Raw genomic sequence first — 17,495 nt, 5'->3', positions numbered from 1 at the left:
TCCTGACCACTGCACTCTGTACACTGGGCTGTGTGAGACATGTTCCTGACCACTGAACTCTATGTGCTGATCTGTATATGACATGTTCCTGACCACCACTCCCTGTATACTGATCTGTATATACCATGTTCCTGACCACTGCACTCTGTACACTGAGCTGTATATAACATGTTCCTGACCACTGCACTCTGTACACTGAGCTGTGTGAGACATGTTCCTGACCACTGAACTCTATGTGCTGATCTGTATATGACATGTTCCTGACCACCACTCCCTGTATACTGATCTGTATATACCATGTTCCTGACCACTGCACTCTGTACACTGAGCTGTATATAACATGTTCCTGACCACTGCACTCTGTACACTGGGCTGTGTGAGACATGTTCCTGACCACTGAACTCTCTGTGCTGATCTGTATATGACATGTTCCTGACTACCACTCCCTGTATACTGATCTGTATATACCATGTTCCTGACCACTGCACTCTGTACACTGGGCTGTATATGACATGTTACTGACCACTGCACTCTGTACACTGAGCTGTATATGACATGTTACTGACCACTGCACTCTATACACTGCACTAAATATGACATGCTCCTACCCACTGCACTCTGTACACTGGGCTGTATATGACATGTTACTGACCACTGCACTCTATACACTGCACTAATTATGACATGCTCCTACCCACTGCACTCTGTACACTGGGCTGTATATGACATGTTACTGACCACTGCACTCTATACACTGCACTAATTATGACATGCTCCTACCCACTGCACTCTGTACACTGGGCTGTATATGACATGTTCCTGACCACTGCACGCTATACACTAAGCTGTATAAGACATGTTTCTGACCACTGCACTCAGTACACTGGGCTGTATATGACATGTCCCTGACCACTGCACTCTATACACTGCACTCAATATGACATGCTCCTACCCACTGCACTCTGTACACTAAGCTGTATAAGACATGTTCCCAACCACTGCACTTAGTACACTGAGTTGTATGTGACATGCCCCTGACCACTGCACTCTATACACTGCACTAAATATGACATGCTCCTACCCACTGCACTCTGTACACTAAGCTGTATAAGACATGTTCCTGACCACTGTTCTCAGTATACTGAGCTTTATATGACATGTTCCTGACCACTGCACTCTGTACACTGGGCAGTATATGACATGTACCTGACCACTGCACCCTGTACACTGAGTTTTATATTACATGTTCCCAGCTGGAGAGGAGAAAGAAGCTGTGGGGGAGCACAAGTGATGTAAGCCAATCATGGTCGATATCATTGAAAAAAAGGCTGTCAGTCTAACACTGGCAGCTTGCATACAGAAAAGGGTAGTTGGGTTTTAATTGACAGAGGGAAATAAAAACTCAGCAGCGACATCCTCGCATGCTTTTATCTCTATGACTAATTCATATTATTTTTTATTTTTTTTAGCTCTTTTTATTTATTTTTTTTTATTTATTTTTTTTTATTTAGGTACATGTCAGCTAGACCAACAACAAATGGATGAAAACTTCTTAGAACTACACGAGAAACATGACAGTGAATCATTGTACGGGGTAGATGAAACTGTCCACTTTATATGTAAGCCTGGATATTTTAATAGGACTTCATTGACCGCAACATGCACTAAACCAGGAGAACCTGGCAGAGTATCAGCTGAACCAACACTGGCTTATCCAACTTGCAAAAGTGAGTGGGAATTTATCACACTTTCTGATTTAGTACTTTCTTTAATAGTTCAGGGTAAATAGGCTACTTATAAAAAAAATTCAAAATGCTAGACAAATCTCACAAGCATTGGCCCAACTGTAGTAAATTTCCCCTGTATTTTGCTCTAACATGATTGTTTTCTATGATTGTCAGCTCCATCTGGTGGTCATAATATGGTAGCACACCCCACGTAGGAGCTGCAGCTAAACAAGGACCCCCAGCTCCTACACAGCCAGGCACACAAAAGTCAGAAAACAGTCCATAGCATTGTTTTTGTTGTTTTATTTGGGGGGGTTAACAACTTGGATTGGGATAAGGGCTTATGGAATGCCCACTTGACTTCCACAAGAACTTCAGGGAAAACTTCCTATATACAGACTCCTCTTCATCTTTCCTCCTGCACACACTTTGTTCCTTTTCTTGCACAGCTTCTGCTGGTTCACTTCTGAGGGAATTGACAGACTCCTTGTCAGTTCAGTAACAGCCCCTTACAGGCAGGAACTCACAGTCCCTTAAAAGAAGCACATGTAGAGTGAAACAACGTATAACCTTTTCTTCCACTTCTTCTGTAACCACCAGGGGTGTAACTAAAGGGGTTGCAGGGGGTGCAATTGCAACAGGGTCCCATGCTCCAGGGGGCCTGCGGGGCTCCCCTGTACACCTGGATAGGAGGGGCGGCAGGGGGGCAGTATGTGGAGAAATCACTGTCCTCCTTTTTCCTCCTGTAGCTGCAGGAGGAAAATGGAGGGGATTGGTTCTTCTGTATGCTGCCCCCACCACTCTTCCTATCCAGTTCACTTATGTTCTGCTGTCTTTGCAGGACTTGTGAAAGAGGGATTGTAATAAAGGACGAGAGTAAAGGGTCCAAAGATCAGTGGGAAGAGCCCCTGGCTTGAAGGGAAGGGCCCCAGCCAGGGGTCCGGGGGGCCCTTTATGGTTTCTTGCACCGGGGCCCTGAAGGTTCTAGTTATGCCTCTGGTAACCACTGATCCCTGCACCACTTCTTCAGGCAAAGCTAGCCCACCTGGCAGAAGCTGCTTCATTCACCAGCTCTCCTGGCTGCCTCCACACCAGCCCACATGGCTGACTCTCTCAGGATCTCTCTGGAAAAGGTAGAAGACTTAAGCCCACCACTGTCTTCAAGGGAGACTGGCTACATGTGGAAATCTCCCTCTTTAGTCCCACTAGTGTTGATTGTTGAATTACTCACTCTGTCCTTTCTTTGCTCACGTGCCTCCAAGAAAGCCTCCTCCCTTTGTGTCTTTGGCAGTATCCTTCCAGCACCTGAGCCCCAGCATACGGCAGGACATCCCCCCCCCCCCCCCCCCAGACTAGAGGGTACTCCCTCAGAGCCACCGACAGCCTCCTCAATATTGTATCTCCACCTTCCACCTGACTGCCCTTGCTGGCCTGGCCCATGTCTATTTATGGGGTTGTCTCAGCCCCCTGCCAGCCCACTTCCATGGATTGGCTGAGGCCTCACAAATATTCACGGCAGCCCCTGCTAGCCCCTGCCCTCTAGTTCTAGAAGATTCTCCAACCTTCCACACACCAGGGGGAGGTACCAGAGAGCTGCCAAGATGAGTCATCCAGCCCTGGCCTCTAGTAACCCTGACCCAAATTTAGTGACTCAGGGTTTATCCCTGGCCAGAAAATGCTTTTACCTACTCTCACTTCTAGTAGCACACATTAGAGGGTGCTACACCTCTTAAAAATTCCACATTATGGTCACTAACTGGAGCTGACAATCATAGGAAATAATCACATTAATCAAACTAATATAAAAAAAAGTGCAGCGCAATAGCAGGTCAAACAAATCTTAAGATGTCCCTTTACAGTCTTATAACCAAGACAGGAAATAACAGAAATGCCCATCAAACAATAAGACATCCAAGTGCAGATTATTCAGATGCACCAGGGTGTTTTTTCACCACCAACATTCACTGTGGCTGCTCATTGCAAAGGAATGACCCCCAAACTAACAGGCTGGTCATATCACACTTTTCCCCTTCAGGGGGTAAACTTGGCTACAGATGCCGTAATTCCATAGTTATAAATTCCCAGATTGCATATGTAAAAGTAAGAAGTAGACAAATAGTGCTTTCTGTGGGTCCCCACTGATGAAGTCCCATATTGGGCATAACATATATGGGAGGAGGAGCTACGATCATGACGTCACCCGTGGCTATCTTCAGATCAGCTTGTTTGAGCGGCTTTTGTTATGCATACAGCCAATCGCTGGGTTTGTAAGTGTGTTTTTATTAATTCTCCTCAGTAAAGGATTTTAAGCAGTGAGCACTATTTGTCACATTTATTATATCCTTCTCTTGCCTCTCTTTATACTTACTTGAATCTGATCTCAATCCAGCGCTGTGCATGAGAGCAGCATCTCTCTCGGCTCTCTCCCTGCTCATATGCTCAGAGACAGTCGGTGAGCAGAGGGCAGGGCCAAGCCATGCTTTGTGTGTCAAAGGACACACAGAACAGGGCTCGGGATCCAGCACGCACGAGTGCCCCCATTGAAAGCTGTTTGCAATGGGACTCTCTGCAGAAGGGAGGGGCCAAGATTGCCGACATGCACCCCAGAAGAAGATCGGGGCTGCTCTGTGCAAAATCATTACACAGAGCAGGTAAGTATAACAAGTATAACAGTAACATTAATACCATAGAAATAAAAAAAGGAACACCAGACTAAAACCTGGTAGGAGTCCAAGATCATTTTAATTGTTTAAAAAAAAATCATATTATAACATCCAACATGTTTCAGGGGCAACACCACTCACCCTTCATCTGGGTTTAACACAGGATAAAACTTGGATGAACTCTGTATTAGGTACCAGTTCACACCGATTCCTGTGTAATGCAATTTCCAGCCCATTTATTTGAATAGGCTGAAATCGCACTGGATCTCACCAAAAGTAGTGCATGCACCACTTTTAATAACACACTGCTATTGGATCGCGTGGTACTTTAGACCTGTAAAATTAGTGGAGTTTAAGGAAGAGGCAAACAAATTAAAGGCTAACTCTATCTAACACTTTTTAACTGTTACAGCAACAGTTTTTTGTTATTTTGGAAAAACCATATAAATAAAAGGTGACTGTTGTAAGCACCCCTGGTGGTGTAATATGGTTTTACTAACTCACGTTACTGTCACTTTCACTGGACAGCTTGCTCTGCAAAAAATATAAACAATGACATTGCATGCCTGATTAAGGGGTCCTGTGAGGCTCTGAAATGTTGTTTCTGCTATAATGATGTGATCGCTGAATAAAACTTTGGACCCGTTAGGGTGCTGGTGACATTCTCTTGGTCTGATTATCTTTGGTTCCAGCCAATGGTCGCTGCAGCACCCATTCACACATGCACAACCACTTTTCAGGAATGTATTGGGAATAGTACATTGGAACCAGATACTTATTAAAACGCATACAGCATGCCTTTGATCTATCTGTGCTTTTTGGTTTTTTTTTAGGTTTTGGACAAAGCTGTGGTCCGCCTCCATCAGTCCAGAATGGAGAAATCGTAGGAGTAAAAAAGCTTAGGTATCCATCTGGTTCTATTGTAAACTATAAATGTGCCAACTGGTACACCCTTGAAGGGAAGGCGATAACATGCAGGCATGGAGAATGGGATGCAGAACCAGTTTGTCTAGGTATATGTATTTACTTTAAGATAATATACTGTCTACAGTAAAGAATCTCAACTCTAGGTGGACTTGGCAAAGTCCGGCATACAGTATAAAAAGCCCCAGAATTCAAGGAACTAACTTCTAGGGATGCACTGATGCCGATACAGAGTACTCGTACTCGGGAAAATGCTTCGATACCCGAAACCGATACTTTGCGGTTATAGTTGGGCCAAACACCCCCCTGTTCGGTTCGCAGCAGAACTCCCAAATAGGGGAAAAGTTCTGCCCGAACAGCAAACTTAATTTAGGTCTATGGGAGCTGAATATGAGAAATCAAAAGTCTCCATTTTGAAGGCTTATCGGCAAGTAATTGGCCTGAAAAATGGTATGGGGGCCTGGGTACTGCCCTGGGGGACATGTACCAATGCATAAATGTTTTTTAAAAATTATCTTTTTTAAGGAGCAGTGATTTTAATGATGCTTAAATTGAAACAATAAAAATGAAAAATTCCTTTAAATATAGTGCCTAGGGGGTCCCCTTAATCTGCCTATAAAGGGGAACATCTGTAGCATGTATAGAACCTGCTGCAGCAAAAAGTACATCACATTTAAATTGACTCGCAGTTGCAATTGCTGCCACCTGGCTATTTAAAAAAAAAAAATCTATACCACACCCTTATCCGAGAACGTAGCCTGGCAGGCCAGGAAAGGGGGGGACGAGGGAGTGCCCCCCTCCTCCTGAACCATACCAGGCCACATGCCTGGGGGGGTGAGTGCCAAAAAACCTTGTCCCCATGTTAATGGGGACAAGGGCCTCTTCCCGAATCATAATAACTCTGGGTGGTGGTTGTGGGGGTCGACGGGCAGGGGGCTTATTGGAATCTGCAAGCTCCCTTTAACAAGGGTCCAGCAGTGGCAACGTACATAAGATCCACATGGGGGAACATTGTTTTTTAATTTTTTTAACAAAGGAATTGTCAAAAAGCTGTCTACTGTTTTTATTTCTTTTTGACACTTTTTTTGGTGCATGGGTAGGGGTAAAATGTACCTTATACTCATTCACAAGGGGGGGGGGGGATCTGGGGCTTCCAGATACTGAAGAGACCCCTGCCTGCAGACCCCCACAGCCCAGGGTTGTCAGAAGAAGGTCGCCCTGCCCAAAGCACCCACCCTCCCATGTTAAGGGCATGTGACCTGGTATAGTTCAGGAGGGGGGCGCTCGCTCGTTATCCCTTTCCTGGTCTACCAGGCTACGTGGTAAGGGTCTGGTATGGATTTTGAGGGGGGAATGCCACATGGCTTTTAATTACTTTTTATTTTGTTCAACTGTCAACGGGAAGCCATCAACGGGGAAGCCAGTTCACAGCTGATGACTGATCCAATGTTAAGAACGCGGCAACCGGGCCCGCTCTTTAACAACATATTGACAGTGCACCCGCTGAACTCACAAAAACTTTTGCTCGGCCCGAACCTTTTGGTCAACACTATTTACTGTGCGGTTTGCGCCCATACAAAATGGATGGGCTCAAATCGTACTGCAAAGAATCGTGTGCAGTTTGAACAGGAATGTGGTGCAATTCCTGTCTGAATCGCATGCAGTTTCCCCCACTGCTCCTGTGTGAACCAAGGCTGAAATCACTATGACAAGCGGTGGGGAAACCACTTGAATTTCAGACAGGAATCACACCACATTCCTGTTCAGATCGCATGCGACTCTGGTTTGAGCCCATTCATTATGCATGGGCTTAGATCACACTACAAAGTATTGGTACTCGGTATCGGTGTGTACTTGACCAAAAGTATCGGTACTTGAATCTGCTAATATAAAAAAGGGTATCGGTGCAACCCTACACATTTCTAATGTGGGATGGTGACAACTGAGATAACCATATATATATATATTCATGGTCAGCAACCCCGCCCACTGGTTGGAATCTGGTGTTTTAGGGTTTATTTTTTGGGAGGTAAATTTATAATTTTGTTTCCCTCTCCATTGGGGCACCCCATTGGGCCACTCAGTTTTGATCAGACAGGTGAACCACTTAAAGGGGACTTCATAGGATGTACCCTCATTTCTTTTTCTACTTTGGGTAGCAAGGTGACCCTCATTTCCACCCTAATGTGTGGGGTGTGGGGGGTCCTAATGGCAAACAGTGAGATGGAGATGCCTACGTGATTTTATTTCATACTGATATAGACTGGACAAGTGACTGAACACCTGTATGGGATAATATCTACCCTGTCCTGATGAGATTGACTACACCACACAATGCAAAAACAAGACACGAGTTTTCGGTAATATGATGGAGGTACATTATAATGTCACCAGGGTCTAATTATTTAAGTGTTTAAATGTATATAATCCAATTTAATTTAAGCATATGTGTGACAAGAATTTTATTTGTATAAAATAAAACTGATGTTATTTTTAGTCCAGTGGTCTCAAGTGTTGCCCGATAAACCCCCTACTCTTTATTTTTGCATTGTTCCATTACTTTATCTACTTAACTAAACTATTTTATTTAGGTTTCTGTTGCTATGGCCTATTTTTATTTTTAGGTGAGCAGCCTACACTTGTTGCTGGCATAGGCAAAGCTGCTCTTTGTTTTCAGTATATCACTGCATACTTGTGTGGTAAGGTAGTGTGTGCCAAAGCATGGAATATATTTACACCCCACTACCCCCCCCCCCCCCCATTGCCAAAGCTGCAATTAAATGTAAGTAGTCCCCTTTAGTCCCCTTTAATAAAGAAGATGTCAGGCTGACCTAAAGTCAGAGGAAGAGGTTCTGCATGTGACTGTAGTAGGGGGAAAGCAGGTTCTGCAGGATGAAGCAGTAGAAGAAAGACAGGCGCCGCTGAATGTAGCAACAAATTTATTAATGAAAAATAAACGTAGTAACTCACGTCATAAAATTCTTAAATCCATTTTCCGCAGTGTAGCAGCTTCCTGGATGTGATCTTCCGTGTCTCTCCAGATCTGACCCGCAGCCGGGAGGTGACGTGCAGGAAGCTTCACAGGGAGCTGGTTGAGGCGGAAGCTGGCGGTGAGCGTCACCTCCCGGCTGCGGGGTTTCAGCTCTGTAGCATGTCCAGAACCAGAAAAAAAGATCATTTTTCAGTAGAGCAGGGATGGTGGTACCCTCCTTTTACACCTATATGATTTTTTTTTTCTGGTTCTGGACATGCTACAGAGCTGAAACTTCAAAGGTACACTTTTTAGACCCCCCCCCCCCCCAGACGCTAAATCCAAAGACATTTTTTTTTTAAATTTTTTTTTTTTTTTTAATTTTTCCAATAATTAGCTCTCTATCAAAAATGACAATTTTTAAGAACTTTGTTTTGTGTAGTTTGGTGTCTGGGGGGTCTAAAAAGTGTACCTGTGAAGTTTCAGCTCTGTAGCATGTCCAGAACCAGAAAAAAAGATCATTTTTCAGTAGAGCAGGGATGGTGGGACCCTCCTTGTACACCTATATGATCTTTCTTTTCTCTTTCTGGACATGCTACAGAGCTGAAACTTCACAGGTACACTTTTTAGACCCCCCCCCCCCCCAACACTAATCCAAAAAAAGTCATGCCTGCCTCCAAAAATGCCTGATAAATATATAGAAAAATAAATAAAAAGCAGACTGATATACCAGCCCTAAAAAGGGCTTTTTGGGGTGCTGTCAGGATGCTGTCCTTACAGCAGGAATGGACACAGAACACTGGCCTAGCTAATGATGTCCCTATTAATTCAGCAGCAGCACTTTCCCTGCTCTAACTAACACTGCAGCTTCAGAATGAAACTAAGATGGATGTTGCCCTTGCTTATTTATAGGAGGTGGGAGGGTGTGGGAGGGAGGGTATGCTGATTGGCTGGAATGTGTCTGCTGACTGTGAGGTACAGGGTCAAAGTTTGCTCAATGATGATGTATAGGAGGCGGACCGAACATCGCATATGTTCGCCCGCCGAGGCGAACGCGAACATGCGAAGTTCGCCGGGAACTGTTCAGCGGCGAACAGTTTGGGACATCTCTACCTATCAACTGATTTTTGTTTTCCTCACAATACATGCCTATGACATTTTTGGCTATGGGAGAATTATTAATAATTGGGTCTTCCTGGGAACACAGTGGTCACCTAATGGTACCACGAAGCAAGAAGCATGGGGATATCCCAGAAGGCTATCATTTAGTTGGGGTCTCACATTAGTTACCAGCATGCTGGTAAACTTTCAAGAAACCTCCTTCCTTCATCCTCTTTATATCCTGTATCCAAATTGCAGCTGGGGGCTTTGCCTGCTTTTAATTGGCTCATGGGACATTATTTCCACCACTGATACCAAAAATGGGGCATAATCCCCCCCCCCCCCATTGACATCAACAAAGGATCGTAAATTCCTCCCAAAAACGCCAACGATGGAGCACAAATTTTCCCAATGGCACCAACAATGTGGCCCAGTGACACCAATTAATGGGCATAATTCCTCCCAATGTTACCAACGTTAGGGAGCGATTTCCCACACTGACACCGAAGATAGGGCATTATTTTTTCCCATTGGCGCTGGCAACATTTCTACTCCCAATGGCCACATTTTAGCCACTCTAATGGCGCTTTTCCACTGCATGGAACCGTACCGGTTCGGCACGCTTTTGTGCTTTTCCACTGCTGGTACCGCATGGTATAGGGTCGGAACGGTTCGGTACGGTACGGTATAGGTTTGCTCTTCCACTGCATGGAACCGAACGGTACGGTACGGTACGGCTCTGAAAAAACAGTACCTACTCGATTGTGGTTCCAACAGGTACCAAACTGGTACCATATCCCACAATCCTTTGCATGCAGTCACTACTAGCCACTGATTGGTCAGAGAATCACACCCACCCCGTTGTTATCCCACCCACTTAACTTTAGTACTACTTTAGTGGAAAAGCAAACCTATACAGTACCGTACCGAACCGTTCCGACACTATACCATGCGGTACCGCAGTGGAAAAGCAAACCGGGCCAAGCAGGGCCGAGTAGAGCCGAGCCGGTACTTGCCGGTACTTGCAGTGGAAAAGTGCCATAACGTTCGAGGGACAGTATACTGGCCCTTTGTTGAGAAATTCTGGAGACTCCTGCTGTAATAAATTGACATTTTTGATGTATGTGTTCTCTACTCAACTGCAGCTCCTTGTATTGCGAGACCAACTGATATGTTACAAAACAACATTTGGCTGAAATATGCAGCGGATAAAAGGAAAGAAATATACGCTCCGCATCTTGATCACATAACATTAGAGTGCACACCTGGATATGGCATTCCCGATGAAAAAAGTCTACGGATTCAGTGCTTGGATGGTGTGCTAAAATACCCAAAATGCTTAAAGGAAGGTGAGTAGCAGATTGCGTAGTAAATACTTCCGATCATTACTTGCCAATTGTCTATGTAATACATTCCTTCTATGTATTCTATATTGCAGAGACCTTGTCTAAGCCCTCATGCATTGCACCCAGACTCAAAAAACAACCCATTCAGGGGCATTTGACATGTTTTCCCACCACTGAATGCACCTGCATGTTAGCTAATGTTGCTCATGCACATGCCGATGTTTTTGTGCGTTTTTAGCATTCTGAGGCGCAAAAAATGGCCCAAGCACACCTTCCCAGAGAAGCATTTTTGAATTTCCTCCCATGGAAATGGGCATAGATTTATTCTAGTGAATGAGTACATGAATGTTCTAGCCAATAGAATGAGTCTATGTTTAAACACTTCTAAACACCTTAGTCATATAAATACACATAAATGCGCCTAAAGGGAATTGTGTGAAATTAGAGGCATTTAGAGGCATTTTTTCCTGCCAACTTTTGGCAGCATAAATTCATATACTGTATTTTCTGGCGTATAAGACTACTTTTGAACCTCAAAAAAATCGCCCAAAAATGGGGGGTCGTCTTATACGCCGAGTATAATATCTCCAAGGTAACCTAAGTATAAGTATTACCGGTAGATGAAAATTAGGGGGGTCGTCTTATACACCGGAAAATACGGTACCTATGTGCAAGAGGCCCTATCTATTCCTTTGACTGAAGATGTACAACAGGTACTTGCTTATCTTTATTTATTATTACACACATTTTTGAGTCCTAAATAGTGTATCTTCACACTGCCCACATTTTTAAATGCTCCATTATGGTGTGCAGGCTGCGGTACATTTTGTTAGGCAGTGATTATTATTATTATTAATATTATATAGGATGTATATAAGGCCAACAGTTTGCACAGCACTTAACAATATAATGGGAGACAGTACAGTTACAATACAATACAGTTCTATACAGAGTTGTATAAAGTACTCGAAACCCATACTTGAGTAAAAGTACAAGTGCTCGATCAAAAAGTGACTTGAGTAGAAGTGGAAGTGCTCGATCAAAAAGTGACTTGAGTAGAAGTGGAAGTGCTCGATCAAAAAGTGACTTGAGTAGAAGTACTAAAGTATTCAACATTTTTTGTACTTAAGTATTGCAAGTAGTTTTTTTAAAAAAAATTTGCTACTCAAGTACTGAAAGTAAAAGTACCAGTAGTTTTGAAAAAAAAAATTGCTACTCAAGTACTGAAAGTAAAAGTACAAGTACTGTGTTATGTAGTTATTAAAGAAAGAAGTCAAAAGTTTGAACATCATATTGTTTTTATTATTTCAAATGCAGCTTTTATTTATACATACAGTAGCTTTTATTTTCGTATGCGCTGATAATACACATGTTTTGAGCTTCATGAAACCGGCCATCTACTGTTCTGGCAGTGGTAATTTTTATAATTGTAACGAGTAACTATGCAGCACAAAAAAAAAATATCGGAGTAGAAGTATTGAAATCATTGAAAAAATGTAGTGAAGTAAAAGTGGAAGTAGGAGAAAAAAATTCTACTCTAGGAAAGTACAGATACCGCCTTTCGGTACTTAAGTACAGTAGTCAAGTAGTTCTACTTAGTTACTATACATCTCTGGTTCTATACAAGAGGGTACCGTTTTTAGCTGACAGTGCATAAATGTTCACGAAATGTCTCGTCCGATTTTTATTTTTTTGGGACATTTGTTCCTAGACTTCCTGGTTGTCAGCAACTTCAGATCATGCGCGGTCTTTCGTATCTGTTTTTTCACAGACGTACTGCATACCCATTAAACGAAAATTGGTCGTCTGGGGACGGACGATAAAAATTTTGGTATTTGTCCCTCCGTTTTGTTTCGTTGAAAATGTCGGCTTAGGCTGCTAAAAGTTGTGTACACACTACCTGAAAATCGTACGATTTTACCTCGGACGGGAATTTTCGGCAGATTTTCTACTAGTGTGTACCCCACTTAAGGAGGCTCCTGCTTGTGAGAGCTTACAGAGTAATAGGAAGGGGCAAGTGGAACAAAAGGTAATAACTTTAGGTGGTTGGATAGGCTTTCCTGAAGGGTTTTCAAGGTTTGCCTAAAGGTGGACAGAGTGGGAGATAGCCAGACAGTATGAGGCATAGTGTTCCAGAGGATGGGAGAGGCTCTGGAGAAGTCCTGGAGATGAGCATGGGAGGAGAACACAAGGAAGCTAGAGAGTAGGTGTTGGGAGGAGTGAAGAAGACGGTTTGGGTCATTTATACAAGATTGGGGATGTAGCTCTGGACTAAGTTGTAAATGGCTTTGTTAGTTGTTGTTAGTATTTAGAATTTTATGTATTGGGTAATGGAGGGATTGACAGACAGCGGTAGTTGGTACTAAGCTATTGGTAAGGTAGATAAGCATTGCAGCAGCATTCATAGACTGTCTAGAGGTAGGCCTATGTAAAGGGAGTTGCAATAGTCCAGACAAGAGATAGCAAGGGAGTGAATGAGTATCTTGGTGGGTTTATTGGTTATTAGTTAACCTGCCTAGCGGTACCCCCGAGCGTGACTCAGGGTGGATTTTCCATGCTGTTATTGGTATCCCCGAGTCACGCTGGGGGTGGATGGGCAGAGCGCGCATCGCTGTCTCTTGCCTTCTCCTGGCGATCCAGCGATGATCTCCCATTGCTGTGATCGCCAGCCGTCTGAGATCCCCGCCGCTCGTCCGTCCCTCCGTCGGTGTGATGACTTCCTAGTTCCGTTCCCTGCAGCAGCAATGCTGCATGGGAGTGGAACTAGGGAGGGAAATTCAAACGTTGAACGTTGCACAAAACACAAACACACACATAACATTTATATTTTATATATATATATATATATATATATGTATATATGTATATATATGTATGTGTATATATATATATATATATATATATATATATATATATATATAATATACATATATATATATATATAATATACATATATATATACATATACATGTATGTATATAGATGTATATCTATATACACACACACATATATATATATATATATACAGTGGGTACGGAAAGTATTCAGACCCCCTTAAATTTTTCCCTCTTTGTTATATTGCAGCCATTTGCTAAAATCATTTAAGTTCATTCTTCTTCCTCATGAATGTACACATAGCACCCCATACTGACAGAAAAACACAGAATTGTTGACATTGTTGCAGATTTATTAAAAAAGAAAAACTGAAATATCACATGGTCCTAAGTATTCAGACCCTTTGCTCAGTATTTAGTAGAAGCCCCCTTTTGATCTAATACAGCCAGGAGTCTTTTTGGGAAAGATGCAACAAGTCTTTCACACCTGGATTTGGGGATCCTCTGCCATTCCTCCTTGCAGATCCTCTCCAGTTCTGTCAGGTTGGATGGTAAACGTTGGTGGACAGCCATTTTTAGGTCTCCCCAGAGATGCTTAATTGGGTTTAAGTCAGGGCTCTGGCTGGGCCATTCAAGAACAGTCACGGAGTTGTTGTGAAGCCACTCTTTCCTTATTTTAGCTGTGTGCTTAGGGTCATTGTCTTGTTGGAAGGTAAACCTTCGGCCCAGTCTGAGGTCCAGAGCACTCTGGAGCAGGTTTTTGTCCAGGATATCTCTGTACTTGGCCGCATTCATCTTTCCCTCAATTGCAACCAGTCGTCCTGTCCCTGCAGCTGAAAAACACCCCCACAGCATGATGCTGCCACCACCATGCTTCACTGTTGGGACTGTATTGGACAGGTGATTAGCAGCGCCTGGTTTTCTCCACACATACCGCTTAGAATTAAGGCCAAAAAGTTCTATTTTGGTCTCATCAGACCACAGAATCTTATTTCTCACCATCTTGGAGTCCTTCAGGTGTTTTTTAGCAAACTCCATGTGGGCTTTCATGTGTCTTACACTGAGGAGAGGCTTCCGTCGGGCCACTCTGCCATAAAGCCCCGACTGGTGGAGGGCTGCAGTGATGGTTGACTTTCTACAACTTTCTCCCATCTCCTGACTGCATCTCTGGAGCTCAGCCACAGTGATCTTTGGGTTCTTCTTTACCTCTCTCACCAAGGCTCTTCTCCCCCGATAGCTCAGTTTGGCCGGACGGCCAGCTCTAGGAAGGGTTCTGGTCATCCCAAACGTCTTCCATTTGAGGATTATGGAGGCCACTGTGCTCTTAGGAACCTTAAGTGCAGCAGAAATCTTTTTGTAACCTTGGCCAGATCTGTGCCTTGCCACAATTCTGTCTCTGAGCTCTTCAGGCAGTTCCTTTGACCTCATGATTCTCATTTGCTCTGACATGCATTGTGATCTGGAAGGTCTTATATAGACAGGTGTGTGGCTTTCCTAATCAAGTCCAATCAGTAGAATCAAACACAGCTGGACTCAAATGAAGGTGTAGAACCATCTCAAGGATGATCAGAAGAAATGGAAAGCACCTGAGTTAAATATATGAGTGTCACAGCAAAGGGTCTGAATACTTAGGACCATGTGATATTTTAGTTTTTCTTTTTTAATAAATCTGCAACAATGTCAACAATTCTGCGTTTTTCTGTCAGTATGGGGTGCTATGTGTACATTCATGAGGAAGAAGAATGAACTTAAATGATTTTAGCAAATGGCTGAAATATAACAAAGAGTGAAAAATTTAAGGGGGTCTGAATACTTTCCGTACCCACTGTATATATATATATACACCTATATATATATACTGTATATATATATATATATATATATATATATATATATATATAATATAACGCATGAATTATAATCTAATCAATAATATAATTTTATTATATATATATATATATATTATAATAAAATTATATTATTGATTCGATTATAATTCATACGTTTGTGTTTCAAATTTATCACATCTGGGATGTCTACTAGAGTCTTGTTTTGGTCAGGTTTAAGTCAGTAATTACTAAGAATTGTAGGCCTATAATACATAACGCCAAATTTCCATGAAAAAAATTGTACCGCTTTTGGTACAGAATTCCTGACATAATCATACCGCCAGGGAGGTTAAGAAGTGCCATTTTTCGGAGATGTTATAAAGGTGACAGTGATTGGATTTGGGGCTGAAAGGACAGGTCAGAGTCCAGGATTATACCTACAGTGCCATCCAGTGAACTGCTGATAAATGCAGCATGTTTGCATTTTTCCCCACTGCACATTGCACCAATGTCATGGTATGAATGAGTCACATAGAAAACAATTGTTTTCTACCTACCTTGGTGTTGACTGGCATTGATTCAGTGTGGAAAACCTCCAGTTATTGCACATAGCATGAGCGGATTCTTAAGGGTTTGTGACAGAACCACTTTGGCATCCCGCTTGGGTGCTTCCTTCTGCCATACAGTGCGTCCTGCCCTCCAAACTGTTCCAGTAAACCCGAGAGCTAATACCACCCTTTTTACCCCAAGCATCATACACAGACAAGATGTTGGGTAAAGAACCTAAGAAATTACTCTTTATGGAAACTCAGACACATACTTTATACCCCACAGGGGGCCATTCCCCTCTTGGGGATATTAGCATTAAAATGCAAACTTCAAACACCAATCCAATTAACAGTGATCCTAATTAACCTGTAATCTAATTAACTAAACATATAACATCCCACAATAGTTTGTCAACAAGGTGGAGTGCACACAATACTAGCAGACAGACAGACCCATTGGTGACCCATTTAACTATGGGAGAGACACAAAGTTGTGTATTCTGTCCACTAGGCAAGTCATCAGAAGACAATGTCCCAGTAGTCTGATACAGTGGAATTAATTTATCTTCATAGATCTCATGACATGAGGATTATGGTTGATAAATATTTCTTTCCCAAGTGAAGGAGCCTCTCAAACCCAGTCTGCAGGAGGGCCACCAAATTCCCTCTGACTGTTAACCTATACAGGATTAATATTACACCTTTCCATCCATTCCAGAAAGGATGCTTTATTGTCCTTCTTCACAGAATTAATACAAGCCTCGCTCTCAGCGTCCATTACATTGTTGTCCATCATTGGAGAATGATCTGCTCTCTCCAGGGACCTTAATCACTGGGTAGGAGGCTTGCCCCTGGTCCTCTCCAAAAGCCCTTGTCCTGTTTGGGTCCGTCACAGGGTTGGTTTACTAAAGGCAAATAGACTGTGTAATTTGCAAGTCCATTCGCACTCTGCAAGAGCATTTGCTTCAGAACTTAGTAAATGAGGTGAAGCTTCAATTTGCAAATACCCAGTCACATGCAAGAAAACTAAAAAAAAAAAAAAACAGCATTTTTGTTTGCACATGATTGGATGATGGAAGTCAGTAGAGCTTTCCCTCATTTACTAAGCTTTGGAGCAAATGCCCTTGCAGAGTGCACAGTCTATTTATCTTTAGTAAATCAACCCCTATATGTAATATAGATGTAGCACTACCCCTGCAAGGGCTGCGGGTAACTGTCTCGCTTATTCCTACACAGCCAGGCAATACACATTTCTCACTTGCATGTGGACACAAGAAATCAGTCTCTGGGCTTGTTTTTGTTGTTTTCATTAGGAATAATCACTTGGATGGGGTAAATGGGTTATGGGATGCCAAACTTGACTGAAAACAATGCATGGGAACAACTTCCTTCCTATGTACAAAGTTGGAATCCTGGACTGTTTTCCATCTTAGGCACCCTCAGTCCTTAAGGATCGTTGGTAAAAGTCCCTTGAGGACTAAGACACTTGTAGTCCCCTTTAGAAAAATGGCACAACATGTTGCAAACTGCATGCAAGAGTATATCCAGCTCC

General features: G+C 42.8%; 1 protein-coding gene across 2 annotated transcripts in view; it reads left to right on the top strand.

Annotated features, from left to right (window-relative positions):
- LOC309543273 (coagulation factor XIII B chain-like) overlaps positions 1–17,495 on the top strand; it is a 100,010-nt gene that overhangs the window by 56,469 nt on the left and 26,046 nt on the right. Inside the window, exons 7-9 of one of the 2 annotated variants that reach the window (XM_082242729.1) lie at positions 1,512–1,727; positions 5,224–5,403; positions 10,532–10,735. In XM_082242729.1, coding sequence (XP_082098855.1) covers positions 1,512–1,727; positions 5,224–5,403; positions 10,532–10,735 — 600 coding nt within the window. The remainder of the gene's footprint in view (positions 1–1,511; positions 1,728–5,223; positions 5,404–10,531; positions 10,736–17,495) is intronic. The other variant, XM_082242730.1, reaches the window with a different exon arrangement.

The sequence above is a fragment of the Pelophylax lessonae genome (assembly GCF_965119305.1).
Source record: "Pelophylax lessonae genome assembly, chromosome: 13".
Taxonomy (NCBI): domain Eukaryota; kingdom Metazoa; phylum Chordata; class Amphibia; order Anura; family Ranidae; genus Pelophylax; species Pelophylax lessonae.
Note: the sequence above shows the minus strand (reverse complement) of the source record. Positions and strands in the feature narration are given on the sequence as shown.